At 35.2% G+C, this 23,308-nt stretch overlaps 1 protein-coding gene across 5 annotated transcripts in view; it reads right to left on the reverse strand.

Annotated features, from left to right (window-relative positions):
- LOC116463421 (serine/Arginine-related protein 53) overlaps positions 1 to 23,308 on the reverse strand; it is a 453,415-nt gene that overhangs the window by 96,222 nt on the left and 333,885 nt on the right. For all 5 annotated transcript variants that reach the window (XR_009212055.1, XM_058434631.1, XM_058434633.1 and 2 more), the window contains one exon: positions 251 to 319. Coding sequence is in view for 4 of the 5 variants with exons in the window: in XM_058434631.1 (XP_058290614.1) it covers positions 251 to 319 (69 nt within the window). In the remaining variant the exon portion in view is untranslated. The remainder of the gene's footprint in view (positions 1 to 250; positions 320 to 23,308) is intronic.

Genomic DNA, 23,308 nt, shown 5'->3' on the forward strand with positions numbered 1-23,308 from the left:
TCAGCACTACCATATAATCTTATCTCCTCCCAATTTCCCAGAATACATAATAGGATGCTTATAAACTAATCTTATGAGAGCAAACATTAGTGTCCAAGACAATGAATATAGTGTGCTATTGTGTCATAGTTTTGGTTCATGAAACAGCATGAAGTAATAACCCTTAAGGCATTAGATTATATTCTATGGTTTATTCAGGAAATACAGCCAAATAGTGATTTCTCAGAGAAAAATGAACACATGCCTTTACCTTCCTCCTTTCTTCTCTTTGCTTCTTCCTCATTTCTTTCTTTGGCTTTCAATGCTTCATCAGCTTTTGCTGAAACAAAAACAATACAATTTTTGTACTTATTTTATGCCCATATTTAAAGTGAAAATATTGGTTAAAGGGACTAGAAATTCATTACTTATTTTCCACGAAGTAATCACAAGAAAGAAACAAGGCAGTTGAACATCTGAAATACATATTTTATATTCTTTATTCAGAATAAATATTCAGAATATTTATTTAGAATTTTTGAGGCTTCCTTCAAGACAATCTCTGTACTAAAGGGAAAATGAATTTAAGCAAGACACATTTAAATGATGACATATGAATTGGGAAAAGTTGTTTGTCATTAAAAGTCATCTGATGTATCAGTGTAATGCATTTGCTTTAAATTTTGGAGGAAAGTTCTTAAGCTACAGTTCTCATTTTAAATGTAAGAAGCTTGCAATATCTATGAAACAGTATCAAATTAGGTAGCATACTTTTTTGTTCATTGCACATCATAGTAGTGGTTCTTGATTCATGTTATGACAGCATTTGGTAAAAAGAATCTCTTTCCCTCTAGAAACCTCTTCCCTTATTACTTAATTATCTACTAGTTGCTCAACTGCAGGGGTTTTCAAACACTTTACTACAGATGTTGAGGAAGATTAAAAATATACAGCACAGTAACAAGGGACTATCAATATACTCTGTAAATTAATTAAATTTCTGTTCTAGCACATCATTTATTCCAAAGCATTAATGTCTCAAAGGAGCGATTCTCCTTTATTGCCGTCTCACTGCCTGATGAGTGAACTAAGTGAAAATAAGTCTCTAATAGCATTATAGTTGATGAAATATTAAGTTAAAAAAGTATTGCCTCGTCAAAAGAAAAAGAATCAAACTGTGCCAGCATTAAACTTTGGATGAGCCTTTATTATAATAATAACAGCAATGTAAACTGTGATTTAAAAAATAAACCTTTTTACTCTTCAATTTTTTGCTGCATATATTTTTCCTATGCAAAATCAACACATCCTTTAGAAGTATAAAGACTGGCTTAAAGGGGGAATTTATATAAAATACATGTCACACACAAAACTATTCTTCTTCAAAGTTTGATTTTTCTTTAACATTAATATTGACACTTTCTTAAAGTATAAAACTTATATAATGGTGTTATGAAGTACTATATCCAATTACACAGACATCTGTTTCCATTTACAAGCTTTTATATATACTTAGACTGCATTTAAAGTCATGAAATATTAAAACTTTTATGCCACTCCATATCATTGCAAGAATCTATTAAATTAGATAATAAAAACAAACCACCAGTAACTCTAAAGACTTTTACTTCATTTACACTTTATTCTCCCTGGTAGAAGGACAAGGATAATAGAAATTCCATTTAAATTCAATTTTGGTTATATGTGTAATTGTAGATATACCCCTTGAGTCATGTAAAATGCTCAGCTTATGTTTCTTTCAAATTATCCCGCTCAGATTCACATTCTACTCCTTACAACCATCTTCAATATGTATTAGCAGGGCTCATTAGACTGAAATTTAATAATGCAAACATCAGGTGGATTTCAAGAACCTCCATTAACAACGTAAGATGGATTGCTTATATATAGCTCTTGGGCCAACTGGGCACAATTTAAATTCAATAAACTAGCCTGCCTAAATCTGATTTATCTATTTCACTATGCTAGTTTATCCTTTCTTACTGATTTGTTGCTATACATGGACAATTCATAGGAATATTATATGTTTTTTTTAAACTGCAAATGGCTCTGGTGCTGTGGTTAAATATTTTATGTAATTGAGCTTCAAACTGTCAATCAAGAGCTCCAAATATATGTGTGTGTACATGTGTATAAATAGAAAATCTTTTGAATTATGTTGAAATAGTATAGATAATAATTAATCTTAAAAGCACACATTTGAAAATTTTGCCAACAACCAATATGTACTCCATAAAGAATCTGAGTTCACTTGAAGGGAACAATTACTTAAATTGAGTCCTTAGGATAAACTCCTCATTGACTGTTAAGGAAATCTGGAAAAAATGTTCTTTTTGTCTTTCTGACTGCTTTATAATATTATGATTTAAGTGTGAATAAAGGAAGAACTCATGGCATTCATATGTGATTTAATTTATTCTGCAAATTTTTGTATTCTCAAAAAGGTGGTAATCCCATTTTACAAACAGGGATACTGAATCTTACTAGATGTGCCATGAAATTTGACACCAAAGAGCATAACGAACAAGTGGTCAGACTTGCTCTAATGATTCATGATCCTGTTTGGATACCAGGATCTACTATTAAGCACTTCATTTACCAAAGTAATTACATCTTTTACTAATCTTGTACACAAGTTCCAATCCCTTGGTTCTTCCACTCTCCCAGGCTAACTGTCCCCACTAGGCTTCACTTCCTTCACTACCCACCCTGGACCCCAAGAAAGTCATTTCTATTCCATGCTTATAGACACCCTACTTCCTCTGTTGTTTTGCTAAGCTGTTGCTATTAGGTTAGTGCAAAAGTAATTGTGGTTTTTGCCATTTTTAGTAATTGCAGTTTTTGTTATTTTAATGGCAAAAACCATTAAAATAGCAAAAACTGTAATTAATTTTGTACCAACCTATAACACATTTGACCATTTTTTTTCTATTTTTGCTGCAGAGGCTCCCTATGAAACAGTGTATACATGCTATTTATTGACTCTACCAAAAACCAGTATTTTAGAAATTAACATGGATGTTTCTGTATTGCTCCTCCTCAGTCAGCATCCATAGTTAGTGTCCATTCTCATTCCCTACAACTTACTACGCTGTCTTTACTACAAATGGCAATAACCCCATACCAACTCCCCACACTCCCTTATATTTTCTCAGACTCACTTCCATGTGACTCCAAACTTTTACGTTCATCAATCCTTCTTTGGCTTGTTTCAGAAAGTAAACCCATCCATTTGCACTTTAGAACATATTCCTTTTCATACCCTTCAGGATTCTGTTTGCTTAAGGTTCAAACTCTCTCTTCCCTACCCTCAGACTATAAATATATTCACGTCTCACAAATCCTGTAAAACATTTACTCTTCTTTTAACCAAGCTACTGCCTTTTCTTGTTCCCACCAGCTTTTGCCCCCACAGCATTTTCAACAGTCCCCCAAAGTCTGTAAGAACCAAATTTAGGTTAACTCAGTTTTATCCTATATATATATATATAAAAACACAAACAAAACACAAAAACAAAAAAGCAGTGAACCAACCACATCTTTCTGGAAATGCTCTCCTAATTCTGATAATTATTTGTCAGCCTTTTTGGGCTGCTGTTTCTTTTGCTTACCTTTGCCTTCTTGGCGTTCTATTCTTGGGCTGTATATAGAAGGTCTAAATTGTAACACATGTCTATCATAGCCATACCTACTATCTATGGTCCCTCTCCTGATCACCAGAACTGTTTTTTTCCAATTACTTCCTGGACACTGCCAAACAGATATTTCAAAATCACATCCACAGCTGAACTCACAATCTATCTCTCAAACCTGATGCTCTTCCCTTAGCATGTCATATTTTCACCAGCCAACTAATCTCTCAGATTGAAAACCTCTATGACATTTTCCTTCAACTCTTATTCTTATGCAGTACCAGCTGATTGTACCAGAACCAGCAGTTCTTTTGGATCCAACTCCACAAATTATATCTAGAATCCATTCACTCCTTTCCATTTCATTGCCAATACTCACATTCGAGACCTCATTTCTTTTTACTTTGAACAAGAAAGGAGCTCCTATATGATCTCTGTACTTCTAATACTAGTACTTCCAATGAACCCTCCATATTACCACCAGAACAAGGAACATGTTTATTGTTTTGTATCCTTAGCAGTAAGCACAGTATTTAGGACACAGATATGTTCAATAATTGTTAAATAAATAGATGTACCTTCCTAAAATCCAAATATGATGTCACTGTCTGCTAAAAATACTTGAGGGTGCCTTGCTGCATACACACATGTACACACACACACACATACACACCCCTAAATCCTTTACATACCATTTAAAACCCTTCATACAACTATTATGTATCAATTAAAAAAAAAAAGCCCTTCACAGCCTGATCTCAATGTAACCTTTCAATGTCATCATTTACTACTTCTCCTTTCTCACTCCAAGGATCTATATAATCTAACCTTGCTGGGCCACAGTGCCTTTAGTTTGAATTGCTATACCTTTGTTACTGCTGGGGTGCCCATTCTCACTTTCTTGCTGAAAAAAATCCTACCAGAAAGTTTTACTTCAAATATCACTCTCTTCCGTGAAGCCTTCCCCAATCAACACCCTTTGTCCCCAAGTGGATATAACTGTTGCTTCTTTTTTCCATAGGTACTTAAATACCCTCTTTATGGGATGTACAGCACTTTATTCTCTTCACTGAAGAACATATACTTGTCTCCTTGAGAGCCGGGCACACAGCAGTTGTGACAGAAATTGTCAGTGTTTACTTCATGTATCTTTAGCCAGACTACATTTTCTAGTCTCCCTGGCACTTAAGTGTGGCTGTTTACCTGAGTTCGGGCTAATGGAATGTGAGCCTAAGTGATGTGTATAATGTTTCCACAGCTGGCCTATTAAAAAAAAACCCTCATGTAATCCTCACTCTCTTTCCCCATCTACTGGTTCAATCAAGGACTCAAAAAGGGCAAACCACAAAGTTAAAGGAATCTGGGTCTCTAAATTCTGCAAGAAGTGTGTTCCTCATGACTTGCATTATACTGCGACATGAGGAAAAAACACAGGTATATTATTTTAAGGCACTGAAGTTTTGGGGTTGTTTGTTATGTCCACTTTGCCTAATACAGCAGGTGTTCAAGGAATGTTTCCTAAACGAATGAACAAAAAGGATTTAGAAAATTAATACCAAAATTGTGTTGCTTTTTTTTTTTTTTGAGATGGAGTCTTGCTTTGTCACCCAAGTTAGGAGTGCAACGTCACGATCCTGGCTCACTGCAAACTCTGCTTCCTGGGTTCAGGTGATTCTCCTGCCTCAGCCTCCCGAGTAGCTGGGATTACAGGCGTGCACCACCATGCCCGGCTAATTTTTGTATTTTTAGTAGAGAGGGGGTTTCCCCATGTTGGCCAGGCTGGTCGTGAACTCCTGACCTCAGGTGATCCGCTTGTCTCGGCCTCCCAAAGTGCTGGGATTACAGGCGTGAGCCACCGCACCAGGCCGTGTTGCCCCTTCTAAAGTGAAGTCTCCTTTCAGAAAAGAATCCCTCTATGGCTGTTTCACTTGGATGATGGAAATCAGAAGAAGAGCTGCAGAGGTGACAAGGGGCTAATCAGGGCATGATTCAGGATGTGTCACTGGTAGTATATTACCAGAATTTATTCACATCTTTACCAATTTTATTTTTAAAATTCCATAGGGGATTGGCTTTTTCAATTATTGTAGCTGTTTGCTAAAGTTAGATTTTAAATGATTTGGGGAAGTATTTTACATACCCTATGGATGTGAATCATCAAATCAGGAACTGGAAAATACTGATAGGGTGTCCGACTCATGCCCTTTCAGACTATATTAATATTTTCAGGGAAAATCTCTTTACAGGGCTTTAACAACCCTCATCCCAAAGTTGTTTTCTATATGTAGCCCAGTCTTTGATACTGCATCACCATGAATATACTGCAAATGTTGGGAAATTCTTAAACAGAAAGCAGATGAGAACAAAGGTATAGAAAAATGATTAGAGGAAATCAAAGCCCATCACATTCAGATGACTATACAAACATGGAAAAAGTTCTAGGAATGTTCTAATTTTAGAGTCAATGGATACCAAGCACAGGAGACAGCCGTGGGGCAAATATCAAACTGAATTATTATTAAAGCAGCTAAACAATGGCACCTCCCTTGTATGTGATAAGTAGGGGTGCAGGCAGTGTTTGACAACAGGTAAATGTGGTGAGTATAAGAGGTGCTGGGGCCAGTGAGGCAAGGGCAGGTAATTACTGACCCCTAAAAGTCATGACAACCTACCAGTATGTCAGTACCAACAACACATTTTGCTACTGACACAATCAATGGAGACAGGGCATAATGAATTGAAATGACAGGATTACAGGGATTGTCAAATAAAAAATGAACAACCAACCTAGAATTACCAGGCAGTTGAGGTAAACCAATCTTACGAAAGAGATACAACAAACAAGAACAACACAAACAACAATAACACCATAAAACAATTAAGTAGAGGAATTGGTTAATAAGGTAAACAAGTTTTTGGAATCACTATCACTGTAAATAACATCCTTAATGTGATGTGGGAAGATATTGATTGCGTCTTGGTAACTAAATCTTGACCATCAAAAGAGAACTCCATACATGAAATGAACAGAATGAATACAGTTGAAGACTAAATGAATGTGTTAGAAGATCTTACCAAGGAATTTTCCCTGAATGCAAAGAGGCTTACAAAAAAAGTTAAGTGACAATATTATCATTATTGAAGTTAACATTTATTGAATGTTTACTATGTAGCTTAGTGTTTGTACATGTGTATATATTTCACTTAATTCTCAAAATGATTCTGTGAGACAGTTACAATTATTACCCCCATTTTACAGATGAGGAAACTGAAAAACAGAGAAGTTAAAAAAAATTTTCAAGGTCATACAGTTAGAAGGACAGAAGAAAGATCTATATGTTCTAACATCTATCCAAGACAAGTTCTTAATTAAAAGAAAGAACAGAGGGAAGACATAATCAAAGACATAATAGAAATCGATTTCCTCAGAACTTTAGAAAGGCACAGTTTCTCAGGTTGCAAAGAGAACCTGAGAAAATGCAATGTAGATACACATAAGCAAATTGTGGTGAAACTGTGAAATACCAAGAAATATACCAAAAAGCATTCAAGAACACCTGGAGAAAAAAAATAGGTTACTCACAAAGAAAGAAAAGAATAGTTTACATTTAATCAAACTCATCAAATTGCTCAAAAATAGATAAGCCTTTAGAAAGTCTAATCAAGGAAAAAAAGACTGTAATAAAATTCATAAGAAATTAGTAAAGTGACACAATTAGAGATGCAGAAGAAATTTTAAAAAGTAAATACACATACACACAAACATAAATATTTAAAAGCCACAGGGCCATACATTAGAAAATCTAGAGGAAATCAGTAATTTTCTGGGGGAAATTAAGAAGAAGAAGAGAACCTGAAAAGGTTAAAAAGATAAGCTTTTATTCAAAACGGTTGGCCAGGTGTGGTGGCTCACACCTGTATTCCAGCACTTTGGGAGGATCAATTGAGGCCAGGAGTTTGAGACCAGCCTGGACAACATGGTGAGACCCTGTTTCTACAAAAAATATTTTAAAAATTAGCCAGGCTTGGTGGCATGTGCCTGAAGTCCCAGCTTGGGACTTCAGGACTTGGGTTGGGAGGCTGAAACAGGAGAATTGCTTGAGCCCAGGAGTTTGAGGCTGCAGTCAGCTAGAATCCCAAAACTGCACTCCAGCCTGGGTGACAAAACAATACTCTGACAAAAAAAAAAAAAAAAAAAAAAAAAAAAGGTTCCGGGCTACACAGACTTTTGGCCTATCCAACAAAATTGAAAATACATATACCCTGCATCAAGCCATCCCACTTGTAGGAGCCTATTCTACAGATATGTGTGTAGAAGAGTTTGAAAATGTGTGCACAAGAGTTTGAAAATATATACACAAGGCACAGCACTATTTGTAATGACAACAAAGCAAGCAACCTAAATATGGAAGAGGCTAAACACAGTGCAATATTATGAAATACAAAAGCCACTAAAAAGAATAAGATGGCCTGATATATATTAATATGGAAAGATTTTCAAGACAAATATTAAATAAAGAAGCAAGTTAAATAACCATATGTAGCATATCTCATTTACTAAAAAAACCAAAGTACGTAAGTGTATGTATATAAATGCATAGAAAGAGGGCAGAAAGCATGCATGGAGAACTACTAGTTTACTTGCCTAACTAGAATGTGGCACAGCAGGGCTTCTACCCAACTCCAATGGGCACACTTTTTCCACTTTATTACCTGTATTTAAAAATACACATGAACTCCAATATTCCATCTACAAAGTTAAGAAAATTATACTCTCAAGTTTTGAAGAAGTTTCGTGATGCTCTAATATAAATCTGGGGGCCAAGCAAGAAATGTTCTAATTAACTGTAAATAAAAACATCTAGCAAAATGTATTTTTGCTTATTTCAATTTGTTATAATTCTTAATAGTTTCCACATTAACACTAAGACAATGACCAAGACACTACGGCATTTCACAAACACTGTTGTGTCAAAATATTTTAAGCAATGATTGCAAACTGGCAAGATCTGTAATTACAACACCAGTAATACATATCCAGCACTGCCCATCCTATCATTTCACATATGTGTAAACTTTATTGGATTAGTCATCAAAATACATGTAAGAACATTTACCAACATCTTATTCTTTCTCATGTTCATTCGGTTTAAATATTGTCATGTTTTAAAAATCAATGTGAGTAAAAAAGATACAGTATAAGCTGACAAGTACTATTTTCCAATAATTTCTAAGTATGAATATTTTATCTACGTAAGTCATTACTATGTGTATGGTATTAGTGAACAAATGAAAGGCCCATGAAAATTAAATAATTTGTCAATGGTCAGAATGACCAATACACAGAGCCTGTGAATCACAGTTTAATATTAATTTAATGCTCTTTTTATCTTGTTTCTTACATGTTTATTCACCTGGAAGCAAACAGTAATCAAAATAAGGGAATAATTTATTGCTTCCATACACATGTCACTATTTATGGGGAAACTTTTATCTGAATATACTTTATTCAAAATCACAGAAAATCCAAAAGGTCTCTTGCTTTGTAACAATGATCAAGATATGCTTATTTGTCTCATATATTTCAGATGGCATTAGAAAATGTATCTAGAGAGTTTCTCCTGAAAACACTATTAAATCCCATGAGCCTTTCGGACTGGGGAAACATTCAATAATGTTTCTTCCTCATTTTCTAAAGTTTCTTCCTCATTTTCTAACACATAGTAGCTCACCTAAAGTGGTATAGTGATTAGTGGTTCTATTTAATGTAATTCTAATTCCAATATGTTATATTACCATGCTTCAATAATTCCCATGTCTCTAAAAAGCACCACTGGAGTGAACAGTGCCTCCAGGTAAGAAAGTGTCTGAATAAAGGCATTATGAGTTTGTATGCTATGTGTTTTGAGATAATAAGCAAAGATAGAAAGGGGATATTTACATTTAGGATTTCATTTCCTTTGAAGTTTCATGTTAAGGGCTAAGGCAGTTCTAATTTAACCTAGAGAGCAAAAACCAGGTGACTGAAGTGCCAGGGTCTCTTTCTAGGTCACAACGGAAAGAAAAGAGCAATAATAAGTGTCTGCAGATACCCCCCAAACTCACTAGTTATAATTATGTCAAATTCATTAAAAATTTTATATAATAACATAGCTGCTATTTGTGTATATTTAAAGACTATATAATAATAGTTATAATATCAGCTCCTCCCATGTACAAAGGAGTAAATGCTGAATCAATTTTCCAAATCTATCAGCCCATCTGGTAGCAAGCATCAGTACTTCTTGTTATTTTTAATGTCTCAGCAGGAAAAAAGTGTCATGCTGTTAGTACGGAGAAAACAACTTTTAGTTATCAGCATCTAAAAGAAAAAAGGAGACGAACTTAGTTATATAAGAAAAAATATATAGAGACATTTGACAAATAATATTATTCTGGACTAAGGAGTGGCATACATACCTCACAGTAAATAAGTACAAATTTACAACTTGACTGAGAAAAGCACAAAAATTTTGAACTCAAGGACATATAATTACTAAGAACATCACAACTGCAAAAGCCTAATTAGTTCTTATATATTTAAAAACAGTAAACCGAAGATTTTCTGGATGTGAACTTTCAAATAACAACAGAAAACAACAACATTTAGAACACAATAGTAAGCTACTGTAAAGAAAAAGAAACTGTAAAGAAAAAGAAACTGTAAAGAATGATTTTTGGAGAAAAAATATAATTAACATAAAACATATAACATTAAAAAAGCATAATAGGCCATGGTGTTTAAGGTTTTCTCACACAGTTTTTACTGAGTTTTATCTAGACCTCAGAACAACAGATAACCTAAAAACTCATTAGTAATAATTATCAAATTCATTAAAAATTTACATATGGACATAGCTGCTACTTCTGCATATACAAAGACTATAAAACTATGGTCATAATATCAGCTCTCCTCAGGTAACTCTGCCTCATTCTTTTTTTTATTTTTTTTTAAATTTTATTATTATTATACTTTAAGTTTTAGGGTACATGTGCACAGCACAGAAGTGAGATCTGTTAAGTTCTTATTCCTCACCAATTTATACCATTAAATGCTAGCAATACAAATGTACAGGTAAAAATGTTTAGTCATGTCCAATATTGGAAATGATTATTCTGTATCTGCCTCAAACACCATATGCGTCAATAGTAACTACAACTGAAAAATTATTTTACAAATATGAAATTGCAATTATTACATAGCCAGTGCAAAGACTAAAAAGCAAAAAAGAAAGCCATGGTTTATTATCAGCAAACGCTCCAAAAATAAAAACTTTCGTCAGATAACCCTATAAGTAAGCTCTTTTTTGTTAGTTTCTTCATTTGTCCCCTCAAAATAGATTTACAAAGCATAAAACAGATAACCTAGAAAATTCCTCAGCAGAATACTGTGCTCCTTATCACTGTTCCTAATCACTGAGCTAAATGCTGAGGATGGAAAGATGAAGAAGGTCATGAACTATAAGGGGAAATGGAAAAACAAACCCCTGTATACAGGTATTTTGAAAGCAATTAAGGAAAGGAATATGGTCAGGGAAGACTTCTAGGAGGGGATGACACTTAAGCACCTTTTGTAGGAAAACTTAGCCAGGAGGACAAGTCAATTTTAGTTGCAATGAACCAGTTTAGAAGGGCCTTAGAATAAGCAGTAGTAGGAAGCCAGGAGGTATGTTGCCATATAATCCAAGGGACACTTAACCGAGGACAGCTATATGTCCCCAGAGGGTGCCATCTACTGCCAGGGAGAATTAACCAATTCAAAATGACTAAAAGTCAAGAAAGAAATTATGGCACAAATCATATTCAGTGCAGTGAAGTCTCAGAAAAATGTAAATGTCTGTAGTTAGAAGGAAACATGTATACATATGTAACAAACTTGCATCTTGTGCACATGTACCCTAGAACTTAAAGTATAATAATAAAAAATATATATATATAAAGATCCTCTGGCCCAGTATTACTCACAGCATATTGCACAGAACATAAATTTCTCACATGATTCTCCATTTAAACAAGGTTCCACAGTGGAATAAGAGGGGGGCAACACAATGCAGAATCCTCCCTCGTGGAGAGCCACTATGCTTATCTGCAAATTTAAAGCTCTCAGACATTCTGCAGTAAAGAGACTTGTTTAACTTAGCCTAGGTTTCCTAACTTTATTTTCCAAAAAATTATTCTTCTCCTGTAACATAAATAAACAAAGAATACATTTCAGGAAATGCTAATCTAGTACAATGGTTTCAGCAACCGTATTTTCATTTTTTTACCTAACTCAGATTCTAAGAGGAATAAAGATACTTCATTATTAATTTTTTCTAAAGTTCTCATTTGGATGTTTATAGACACAGAAACTATAAGAATAATTTTTCTGAAGTCTATAAATGATTTGTTGCATCTCGTGCTTTAAGTTATTACTCAAAAGATCGATTATGTTTATTTCTGCAAATTGTTAGAAATAATACTAGTAATAAATGATGATATTGAAAAATGTGGGCTCAATGAGGATGACAAATCTAAACTACAAAATGATATGGTATCTTTATATTATTTTCTACTTTTTAAAGCACTAATGTGAGAATATAAATAGTTGGAGCATATTGAATGAGTTTCATTTGCTTTTACATCAAATCCCCTTTTGTAAACTTTGTAACAGTTCCAAAAGTAAAAGCTTTTTCCTTTACTATTTTATTCTGTGTCATGTCTTCTAGATTTTCTTAAATCTTACACCCCACATGGGCTTTAAACATTACCCAAACTTGCAAAGATTTACTTCAGGTGCTCTTTCTTTTTATTGTTGGGGAATTTTCTATGTCACTTATTAGAAAAGCTTTGATAATCTATTTCACTGCTGAGTGACACACTAAGTATGTCCAACAGATGTGCTGGCCTAATGCAGCTGTATGCAGTACATCCTAATGCTCTTCACCTGAATAGGCATTTTTCTTCCCAACTTTTCTGCTAGAACCATGAGCATTCTAATGACAAGGAAGAAATCAAACAAATTCAATTAAAATTTGAGATAAAAAGTGAATAGCTGATAGTTTTTTTAAATGTGTAAAGTCTTACAGCCTTTTGTATAAGCCTTTTGTTTATATGTATCTTTGTACATGCTTATATGTATCTTCTCCAGTCCTGCTGCTGTCTGATGCTTACCCAACTTTTTTTTCATAACCTGAATAAACTGCTTGGCTACAGTAATTAAGATGCCATGTACTACAATACAAGAATAAAAGCAAAAAAAATTGAAAACATCCAATAACAACACGGGATAGTGCTGTGGTATTTATTCTCTCAAAGAAAGGCACTACTGGATTTTTTTTTCTTTTTTACAGAATGTTGATATGGAAAATAAAAATAATTTCATCATTCTGTGTTCCTTTGACTTACTGCATATCCATCAACTTGATGTCAGTTTGAAGTCGGTTTGGCCACTATGATAACTCCCATTCCAAGACAGATGTTTCAGCATTTTAGAAAAACTCTGGGGTTTGGAGCTACAGAATTATTCCCTTTGAGGCTGGGCGCGGTGGCTCACGCTTGTAATCCTGGCACTTTGGGAGGCCGAGGCGGGCGGATCACGAGGTCAGGAGATCGAGACCACGGTGAAACCCCGTCTCTACTAAAAATACAAAAAAATTGGCCGGGTGTAGCGGCGGGCGCCTGTAGTCCCAGCTAGTCGGAGAGGCTGAGGCAGGAGAATGGCGTGAACCCGGGAGGCGGAGCTTGCAGTGAGCCGAGATCGCGCCACTGCACTCCAGCCTGGGCGACAGAGCGAGACTCCATCTCAAAAAAAAAAAAAAAAAAGAATTATTCCCTTTGAAAAAAAATCATATCCTAGACTCCACTAAATGATTTGTAATGCTTATTTTCTTCAGTAACTCCAAACATTCTATCAATATATATATATATTTTAAAGAGTAACTATAGGTAAGCAATCTTTTTAAAAATAAGAATGAAAATCCAGAAATAGCAATTAATTATATACCTCAGAAATCAAGGATGGGATGCGATAGTTTTTGATATCGAAAAAGTCACTTCTTTTCCTAATTTTTGTATTATTCTTGCATTAAAAAGGGTGTTTCTTTTTTTAAAAAACAGAAATACATATTTTTATTTATATCATGTGTTTTCATAGCTTCAATTCATGAAAGGAAACAACTTATGCTGGCCTACAACTATGTGTTAGACACTGTGCTAAGTACTTTAAGATACTTTCATATAATCCTCAAAAAGTTTCAGAGAGGCTTAATAATTTGCTTAAGATTATATACCAAAGAAGTGAGTGAGTCATGAGTTATAACAGTTCTGTCTGCTCTTCTTTTCATTACTATCATGGTTTTTAAAAAACTGTGCGGAAATAACATATAAAACAAATCTAATTCTACTAGTGTTTCTAATTAAAGTATAGTTAATTTACTTTTGTTAAAGTTTAATTATTAAGTCAGAAAGATTAGGAATAAAATCCCACTGTAAAATAAGGATGAAAGCAAATAATTATGTTATTAATAAATTAATATTTTGAAGTTGACTTTTCTTTCGGGAATATGAAATGCTCAATATTTAAGTACATCATAATTTTGGTTGCCTTAACTTGAGAGATTCATCATTTAAGTCTAAGACCAATGGCTTGATATCAGTGTTATAATATATACACCTCTATATTGAAAATGCTAACACTTCTGATAAAATGCAGACTTCCACTGCTGAATCCACAAATTTTCCCCAAAGGAGCTTTATGCCATGCCTCGATTTAATCCTGTTAAAAGCATGTTTTAAATGCACTTTTAATATACGACATTCAGACTGAAGAGTTGTATCATGGCCCTACTAATTGGGATACCCCTACTAGTTAAAGAATACAGCAAATATAATTCAAAATTAATAATGCAAGCTTTGTTGGATGACACATTGTAGCTAGCACCCTGCATGTGTGACCTGGTTTTGGAGCAATCTTTGAGTTTGGTTTTCCCCTAGATCTGTAAAAACTAGGCACATAATGAAACTGTTGCATTTACTCTCCAGGGTAAACTGTAAAGGGAACCAACATATGACCTTTACTAGCCTGTTAATGAAGAGGTATGTTCTGTTCTTTCACATAATAGGTGAATTAAGCACTAGTAAAGGCAGCTTAAGGCAGAAGAGACAAGAAAAACTGGTATTCCTTAAAAATCATAATCAAAATCTATGTCGGCACTCAAACAACTAAATTCAGTCCTACATACAAACAACTGAATACAAACAAGTTGAAGATCACGAAAATAATTATTATATAATTTTCCTGGATTAAAAATAAATTAAGAAACACAATATATAAGAAATTTCAAAAGCATTTCTATTATAGGCAAATTTTTACTAGTAAGTCAATGTACTTCATTAATAAAACACTACATAAAAAATATATAGTTTTTCAGCATACTTCAAATAGTTTTGATGATAAAGACATTTAAATCCACATATTTTATAGGCAATAAAAACATATCAAACAGAAAAAAATCATATATCCAAAAAAAAGTAATACAGTATAGTACTCTTGAAATTTCTCTCATTTCAATTTATGTGGCAGAGTTTAAACAAAAAAAAACTTGCAACAATATCAGAAAATAAAAGCAGAATCAAATTAAATAATAAAATGAAGATCTTAGTTATTTTATTAGGCTATGATAGTGAAAATCTGCCCTCTAAAACTGAATATGGCATTTATCAACTCTGCATTTAAAAATAGATACTACTTGTAATTTTCCTGGCTTAGTATTAATCATTATCAATATTTCATCATCTATTTTGTTGCTATCAATAGATATTTTTGAGTAGGCATTAATTATGGTACTTTAGGGTGGTAGATCTCAAACTTTAGCATGTGTCAGCATCAAATGGAAAGTCTGCAAAACAGACTGACGGCTCAATATGGTCAAGATTTTGTTTTTCAAAAAGATCTCAAACTGTTTATTTAGAAACACGGAATTTTAAATATATTTATCCCAATGTGATTTTTTTGGTGAACCCATGAGTTACTCAGAAGAATGCTTTAAACTTTATTTATATTGTTTACATTGATGTTCTGATTTAATTTCATAATGATCAAAGAATATAGTATATTAATAATCATTGGTCTGTTTAGATCTGCTTTATTAATAAATGGTCCATTTTGTAAATGTTTAATTGGTACTTGGAAAAAATGTGTAGGCATACTTTTTGTTGTTGTTGTTATACTTTAAGTTCTAGGGTACATGTGCACAACGTGCAGGTTTGTTACTTATGTATACATGTGCCATGCTGGTGTGCTGCACCCATTAACTCGTCATTTACATTAGATGTATCTCCTAATGCTATCCTTCCTCGCTACCCCTACCCCATGACAGGCCCCAGTGTGTGATGTTCCCCTTCCTGTGACCAAGTGTTCTCATTGTTCAATTCCCACCTATGAGTGAGAATATGCGGTGTTTGGTTTTCTGTCCTTGCAATAGTTTGCTGAGAATGATGGTTTCCAGCTTCATCCATGTCCCTGCAAAGGACATGAACTCATCCTTTTTTATGGCTGCATAGTATTCCATGGTGTATATGTGCCACACATTCTTAATCCAGTCTATCACTGATGGACATTTGGGTTGGTTCCAAGTCTTTGCTATTGTGAATAGTGCCACAATCAACATACTTGTGCATGTGTCTTTATAGTAGCATGATTTATATTCCTTTGGGTATATATCCAGTAATGGGATTGCTGGGTCAAATGGTATTTCTAGTTCTAGATTCTTGAGGAATCACCACACTATCTTCCACAATGGTTGAACTAATTTACATTCCCACCAACAGTGTAAAAGTGTTCCTATTTCTCCACATTGTCTCCAGCACCTGTTGTTTCCTGAATTTTTAATGATCGCCATTCTAACTGGTGTGAGATGGTATCTCATTGTGGTTTTGATTTGCATTTCTCTGATGGCCAGTGAAGATGAGCATTTTTTCATGTGTCTGTTGGCTGCATAAATGTCTTCTTTTGAGAAGTGTCTGTTCATAACCTCTGCCCACTTTTGGATGGGGTTGTTTTTTTCTTGTAAATTTGTTTGAGTTCTTTGTAGATTCTGGATATTAGCCCTTTGTCAGATGAGTAGATTGCAAAAAATTTTCCCATTATGTAGGTTGCCTGTTCACTCTGATGGTAGTTTCTTTTGCTGTGCAGAAGCTCTTGAGTTTAATTAGATCCCATTTGTCAATTTTGGCTTTGGTTGCCATTGCTTTTGGTGTTTTAGACATGAAGTCCTTGCCCATGCCTATGTCCTGAATGGTATTGCCTAGGTTTTCTTTTATGGTTTTAGGTCTAACATTTAAGTCTTTAATCCATCTTGAATTAATTTTTGTATAAGGTGTAAGGAAGGAATCCAGTTTCAGCTTTCTACTTATGGCTAGCCAGTTTTCCCAGCACCATTTATTAAACAGGGAATGCTTTCCTCATTGCTTGTTTTTGCCAGGTTTGTCAAAGATCAGATGGTTGTAGATGTGTGGTATTATTTCTGAGGGCTCTGTTCTGTTTCATTGGTGTCTATCTCTGTTTTGGTACCAGTACCATGCTGTTTTGGTTACTGTAGCCTTGTAGTATAGTTTGAAGTCAGACAGCATGATGCCTCCAGCTTTGTTCTTTGGGCTTAGGACTGTCTTGGCAATGCAGGCTCATTTTTGGTTCCATATTCTGTGAGGACACATTTTGGTAATTCTGACAATACTTTAAGCTTTTTAACTATTATTATATCCTTTGATATCTGTCACCTATGATCAGTGATTTTTGATGCTACTGCTGTGTTTTGGGATGCCACAAACCAGGCCCATATAGGGCAATTAACTTAATTGATGTGTGTGTGTGTTTTCTGACTGTGCCACCAACTGGCTGTTCCTCTGTCTCTTGCCCTCTCCCTGGACCTCTCTATTCCCTGAGACACAACAATATTGAAATAAGGCCAATCAGCAACTCTACAATAGCCTTTGAGTGTTCAAGTGAAAGGACGAGCCACACATCTCTCACTTTATATGAAAAGCTAGAAATGACTAAGCTTAGTGAGAAGGCATGTCAAAAGCTGAGATGAGGGAAAAGGTAGGCCTCTTGTGCCAAATAGTTAGACACGTTGTGAATGCAAAGGAAAAGTTCTTGACAGAAATTAAAAGTGCTACTCAACTGAACACATAAATGGTAAGAAAGTGAAACATCCTTATTGCTGATAGAAAGTTTGAGTGGTCTAGATAGAAAATTAAGCCAGCCATACCATTAAGCTTAGCCAAAAGCCTAATCCAGAGCAAAGTCCTAACTTTCTTAAATTCTGTGAAGGCTGAGAGAGGTGAAGAAGCTGCTGCAGAAAAGTCTAAAGCTATCAGAAGTTGGCTTGTGAGGTTTAAGGAAAGAAGTAATCTTCATAACATAAAAGTGCAAGGTAAAGCAGCAATGCTGATGGAAAGGTTGCAGCAAGTGATCCAGAAGATCTAGCTAAGATCATTGATGAAGGCGGCTATGCTAAATGAGATTTTCAATGCAGACAAAACAGCTTTCTAGGAAAGAAGATACCATCTAGGACTGTCATAGGTAGAGAGATGAAGTCAATGCCTGGTGTCAAAGCTTCAAAGGACAAGCTGACTCTCATGTCAGGGGCTAATGCAGCTGGTGACTTTAAGCTTGAAGTCAGTGCTCATTTCCCATTCCAACAATCGAACGGTCCTTAAGAATGATGCTAAATCTACTCTGCCTGTGCTCTATAAATGGAACAACAAAGCTTGGATAACAGCACATCTGTTTATAGCATGGTTTATGATTATTTGAAGCCCACTGTTGAGATCTGTTGCTCAGAAAAAAAAGATTTCTTTTACAATATTATTGCTTATTGACAGTATATCTGGTCACCCAAGAGCTTTGATGGAGACATACAAGGGGAGTAATGCTGTTTTCATGCCTGCTAACAGAACATTCATTTTGCAGCCCACAGATCACAGAAAAATTGACTTCCAAGTCTTATTGTTTAAGAAACACATTTTGCAGGGCTATGGCAGCTATAGCCCTACAAAATGTATTTCTTAAACAATAAGACTTGAAAGTCCTCTGATGAACTTTCAAAGTAAACTGAAAACCTTCTGGAAAGGATTTTGCCATTCTAAATGCCATTAAGAACATTTGTGATTCCTGGGAGGAGGTAAAAATAGCAACATTAACAGGGGTTTGGAAGAAGTAGCTTCAAACCCCTCATGGATAATTTTGAAGGGCTCAAGACTTCAGTGAAGGATGTAACTGCAGTTTGTGGTAAAAACAGCAAGAGAACTAGAATTAGAAGTGGAGCTTGAAGATGTGACTGAACCTGAATGGATGAGAAATTGCTTCTTAAGTATTAACAAAAAAAATTGTTTCTTAGATGGAATATACTCCTGTTAAAGATGTTAGGGACCTTGTTAAAAATGACAACAAATGATTTAGAGTATTATACATAAACTTAGTTGATAAAGCAGCAACACAGTTTGAGAGGATTGACTCCAATGTTGAAAGAAATTCTACCGTGGGAAAAATGTTATCTAATAGCATTGCATGTTACAGACAAATATTTTATGAAAGAGTCAATCATTGCAAACTTCACTGTCTTATTTTAAGAAACTGCCACAGCCATCCCAACCTTCAGCAACCGCCACCCTCATCAATGGGCAGCCATAAACATCAAGGCGAGACCCTCCTCACTAAAGGCTCAGATGACTGTCAGCATGTTTTAGCAATAAAATATTTTTTAATTAAGTCATGTACATTGTTTTTTAGACAATGCTATTGTATACTTAATAGACTACAGTACAGTATAAACATAACTTTTATATGCACTGGTAGGGAAATCAAAAAATTTGTGATTTGCATTACTGTGGCATTTGCTTTGTTGTGGTGGTCTGGAATCAAACCCACAGTATCTCCGAAGTATGCCTGTATATTCCCTAAATCTTGAGTTCAGGGTCCTATGTGCTCACTAGAGCATACTCTAACTTTGTTGTTTAGTTTAATACTTCTCTCACCATGGTGACAAAATTCACAGTTTATCCTCACAATTGTGTCAATTTTGCTTTATGTATCCTGAAGTTGTGTTATCAGATGCACACAAGTTATGATTCTTCTACTGTATTGCTGTATTCTGAGATTTTGCATTTTTAACAAGCTCCATGTGATGCTAATGTTGCTGTTCTAGGTTCTACACTTTGAGAAGTATTACTTGAGAATAACAGAATACACAAGTTTATTAGGAATTGGAGAGATTATCTGTTAAATAACATATCTTGTGATCCCAAACCTTAATCATGTTATTATGGGCCTCATGATCCAGGATGCAGGAATATTCTTGCTCCAAAAATTAAAAAAAAAACCTACTGATAGCACAATACGTTGGGTGTTTGGTTCTTTCTTTTGTTAATATGTTGTTGCCAAGATATTTAAAAAAGTCTTTGTATTTTGCCAAGATAAGATCGTAGATCTTCAAAACGTTTTAGTAGACTTTGTCTCTTCAGCTCATCTGTTTAACCCTAGTACTCAATATATTGCTAAACAACAGATGCTCAATATATGACAATGAATACTGCCAAGAAATCAGAAAGTAAAGATACACTTCATAACCCAGATTTACAGAATCATAGAAATTGTCCTGTCATTCCATTTGTTAACATTCCAACAGACTGTAGGAGAAGCAGACAGATATATTATTCTTTTTGCACCATTTAATATTATTAAAAATTAAGACCTATAAGTTAAGCAGCTGAATGCTTATGTACGATTAATAAAAACATAAAACCATGCAAGAGATTTCACTTCGAACACCCGAAAGTGATTTCTCTAATATTTCTTTTCTTTCATTTTTTTTCTTATGAGATGGAGTTTTGCTCTTGTTGCCCAGGCTGGAGTGCAATGGGATGATCTTGGCTGTCTGCAAGCTCTGCCTCCTGGGTTCAAGCAATTCTCCTACCTCAGCCTCCCAAGTAGCTGGGATTACAGGCAGCGCCACCACACCCAGCTAATTTTGCATATTTATTAGAGACAGGGTTTCACCATGTTCGTCAGGTGGGTTTCAAACTCCTGACCTCAGGTGATCCACCCACCTCAGCCTCCCAAAGTGCTGGAATTACAGGCATGAGCCACCGTGCCCAGCTGGTTTCTCTAATATTTCTGAAAGATGGTATAGAATCTGGTGTGGATGCGTGTGTGTGTGTGTGTGTGTGTGCACACGTGCATGTGAGGGCAAATGTACTTTTAAGCAGAAATTGGGAGATTTATAGATAACAGCTTAATTAAAATGTGAATTTCAATAATTTAAATTTTCAATAACTTTGGTTCGTTTGGGAAAGGTATGCCTGAACCACTTCTTTATCTTGTCCAAAGATACCCTGGAGACTGAAAACTAAGCAAAGAAATTTAGACTACTTTTCTCAGAGGTATTGACTTGGAACAGCATCATCTGTGCCACACAGGTTCATTAGAAGCAATCATCTTTCCAAGAAAGGGCTCTCTAAGAATGATCAGAAAATCTCATTTTCCTTAGCATGACCTATGAGATCCTTCACCAGTGGTCCTCACTCATTTTTCCCAGCCTGCCACTTCATCTCATATCGTTTACACTTCAAACACAAAGAACTTTTTCCAACTTTCTACAGATACCACACTCTTTCACAATTACGTGCCTTTTAAAAAAATTTTATTTTAAGTTCTGGGACACATGAGCAGAACGTGCAGGTTTGTTACATAGATATACACGTGCCATGGTAGTTCGCTGCACCTATCAACCCATCATCTAGATTTTAAGCACCGCATACATTAGGTATTTGTCCCAGTGCTCTCCCTCCCCTTGCCTTTTTTGTGCTCTAGGTTTGGAAGGCTTTACTTACCCTTGAAATACTACAATTTATGAGTCTCTCTTCTTAACTCTAGACAGAGCTAGTTGCTCTTGTGGTACATGTACTTTGGCAGTAGTCCTATCATACTGTAACAATTTTTTAATTATTTTTATTTTTTATTGTACTTTAAGTTCTAGGGTACATGTGCACAATGTGCAGGTTTGTTACATATGTATACATGTGCCATGTTGGTTTGCTGCACCCATTAACTCGACATTTACATTAGGTATTTCTCCTAATGGTATCCCTCTCCTAGTCCCCCACTCCACAACAGGCCCCGGTGTGTGATGTTCCCCGTCCTGTGTCCATGTGTTCTCACTGTTCAATTCCCACCTAAGAGTGAGAACATGAGGTGTTTTGTTTTCTGTCCTTGTGATAGTTTGCTGAGAATGATGGTTTCCAGCTTCATCCATGTCCCTGCAAAGGACATGAACTCATCATTTTTATGGCTGCATGGTATTCCATGGTGTATATGTGCCATATTTTCTTTATCCAGTCTATCATTGATGGATATTTGGGTTGGTTCCAAGTCCTTGCTATTGTGAATAGTGCCGCAATCAACATACGTGTGCATGTGTCTTTATAGTAGCATGATTTATATTCCTTTGGGTATATACCCAGTAATGGGATTGCTGGGTCAAATGGTATTTCTAGTTCTAGATTCTTGAGGAATCGCCACACTGTCTTCCACAATGGTTGAACTAGTTTACATTCCCACCAACAGTGTAAAAGTGTTCCTATTTCTCCACATTGTCTCCAGCACCTGTTGTTTCCTGACTTTTTAATGATGGCCATTCTAACTGGTGTGAGATGGTATCTCATTGTGGTTTTGATTTGCATTTCTCTGATGGCCAGTGATGATGAGCATTTTTTCAGGTGTCTGTTGACTGCATAAATGTCTTCTTTTGAGAAGTGTCTGTTCATATCCTTTGCCCACTTTTGGATGGGGTTGTTTTTTTCTTGTAAATTTGTTTGAGTTCTTTGTAGATTCTGGATATTAGCCCTTTGTCAGATGAGTAGATTGCAAAAAATTTTCCCATTATGTAAGCTGCCTGTTCACTCTGATAGTAGTTTCTTTTGCTGTGCAGAAGCTCTTGAGTTTAATTAGATCCCATTTGTCAATTTTGGCTTTTGTTGCCATTGCTTTTGGTGTTTTAGACATGAAGTCCTTGCCCATGCCTATGTCCTGAATGGTATTGCCTAGGTTTTCTTCTAGGGTTTTTATGGTTTTAGGTCTAACATGTAAGTCTTTAATCCATCTTGAATTAATTTTTGTATATGGTGTAAGGAAAGGATCCAGTTTCAGCTTTCTACATATGGCTAGCCAGTTTTCCCAGCACCATTTATTAAATAGGGAATCCTTTCCTCATTGCTTGTTTTTGCCAGGTTTGTCAAAGATCAGATGGTTGTAGATGTGTGGTGTTATTTCTGTGGCCTCTGTTCTGTTCTATTGGTATATATATCTGTTTTGGTACTAGTATCATGCTGTTTTGGTTACTGTAGCCTTGCAGTATAGTTTGAAGTCAGGTAGCATGATACCTCCAGCTTTGTTCTTTTTGCTTAGGATTGTCTTGGCTATGTGGTTTCTTTTTTGGTTCCATATGAACTCTAAAGTAGTTTTTTCCAATTCTGTGAAGAAAGTCATTGGTAGCTTGATGGGGATGGCACTGTATCTATAAATTACCTTGGGCAGTGTGGCCATTTTCATGACATTGATTTGTTCTATCCAAGAGCATGAAATATTCTTCCACTGGTTT

Source organism: Hylobates moloch, unplaced genomic scaffold, assembly GCF_009828535.3.
Source record: "Hylobates moloch isolate HMO894 unplaced genomic scaffold, HMol_V3 SCAFFOLD_36, whole genome shotgun sequence".
NCBI classification, from domain to species: domain Eukaryota; kingdom Metazoa; phylum Chordata; class Mammalia; order Primates; family Hylobatidae; genus Hylobates; species Hylobates moloch.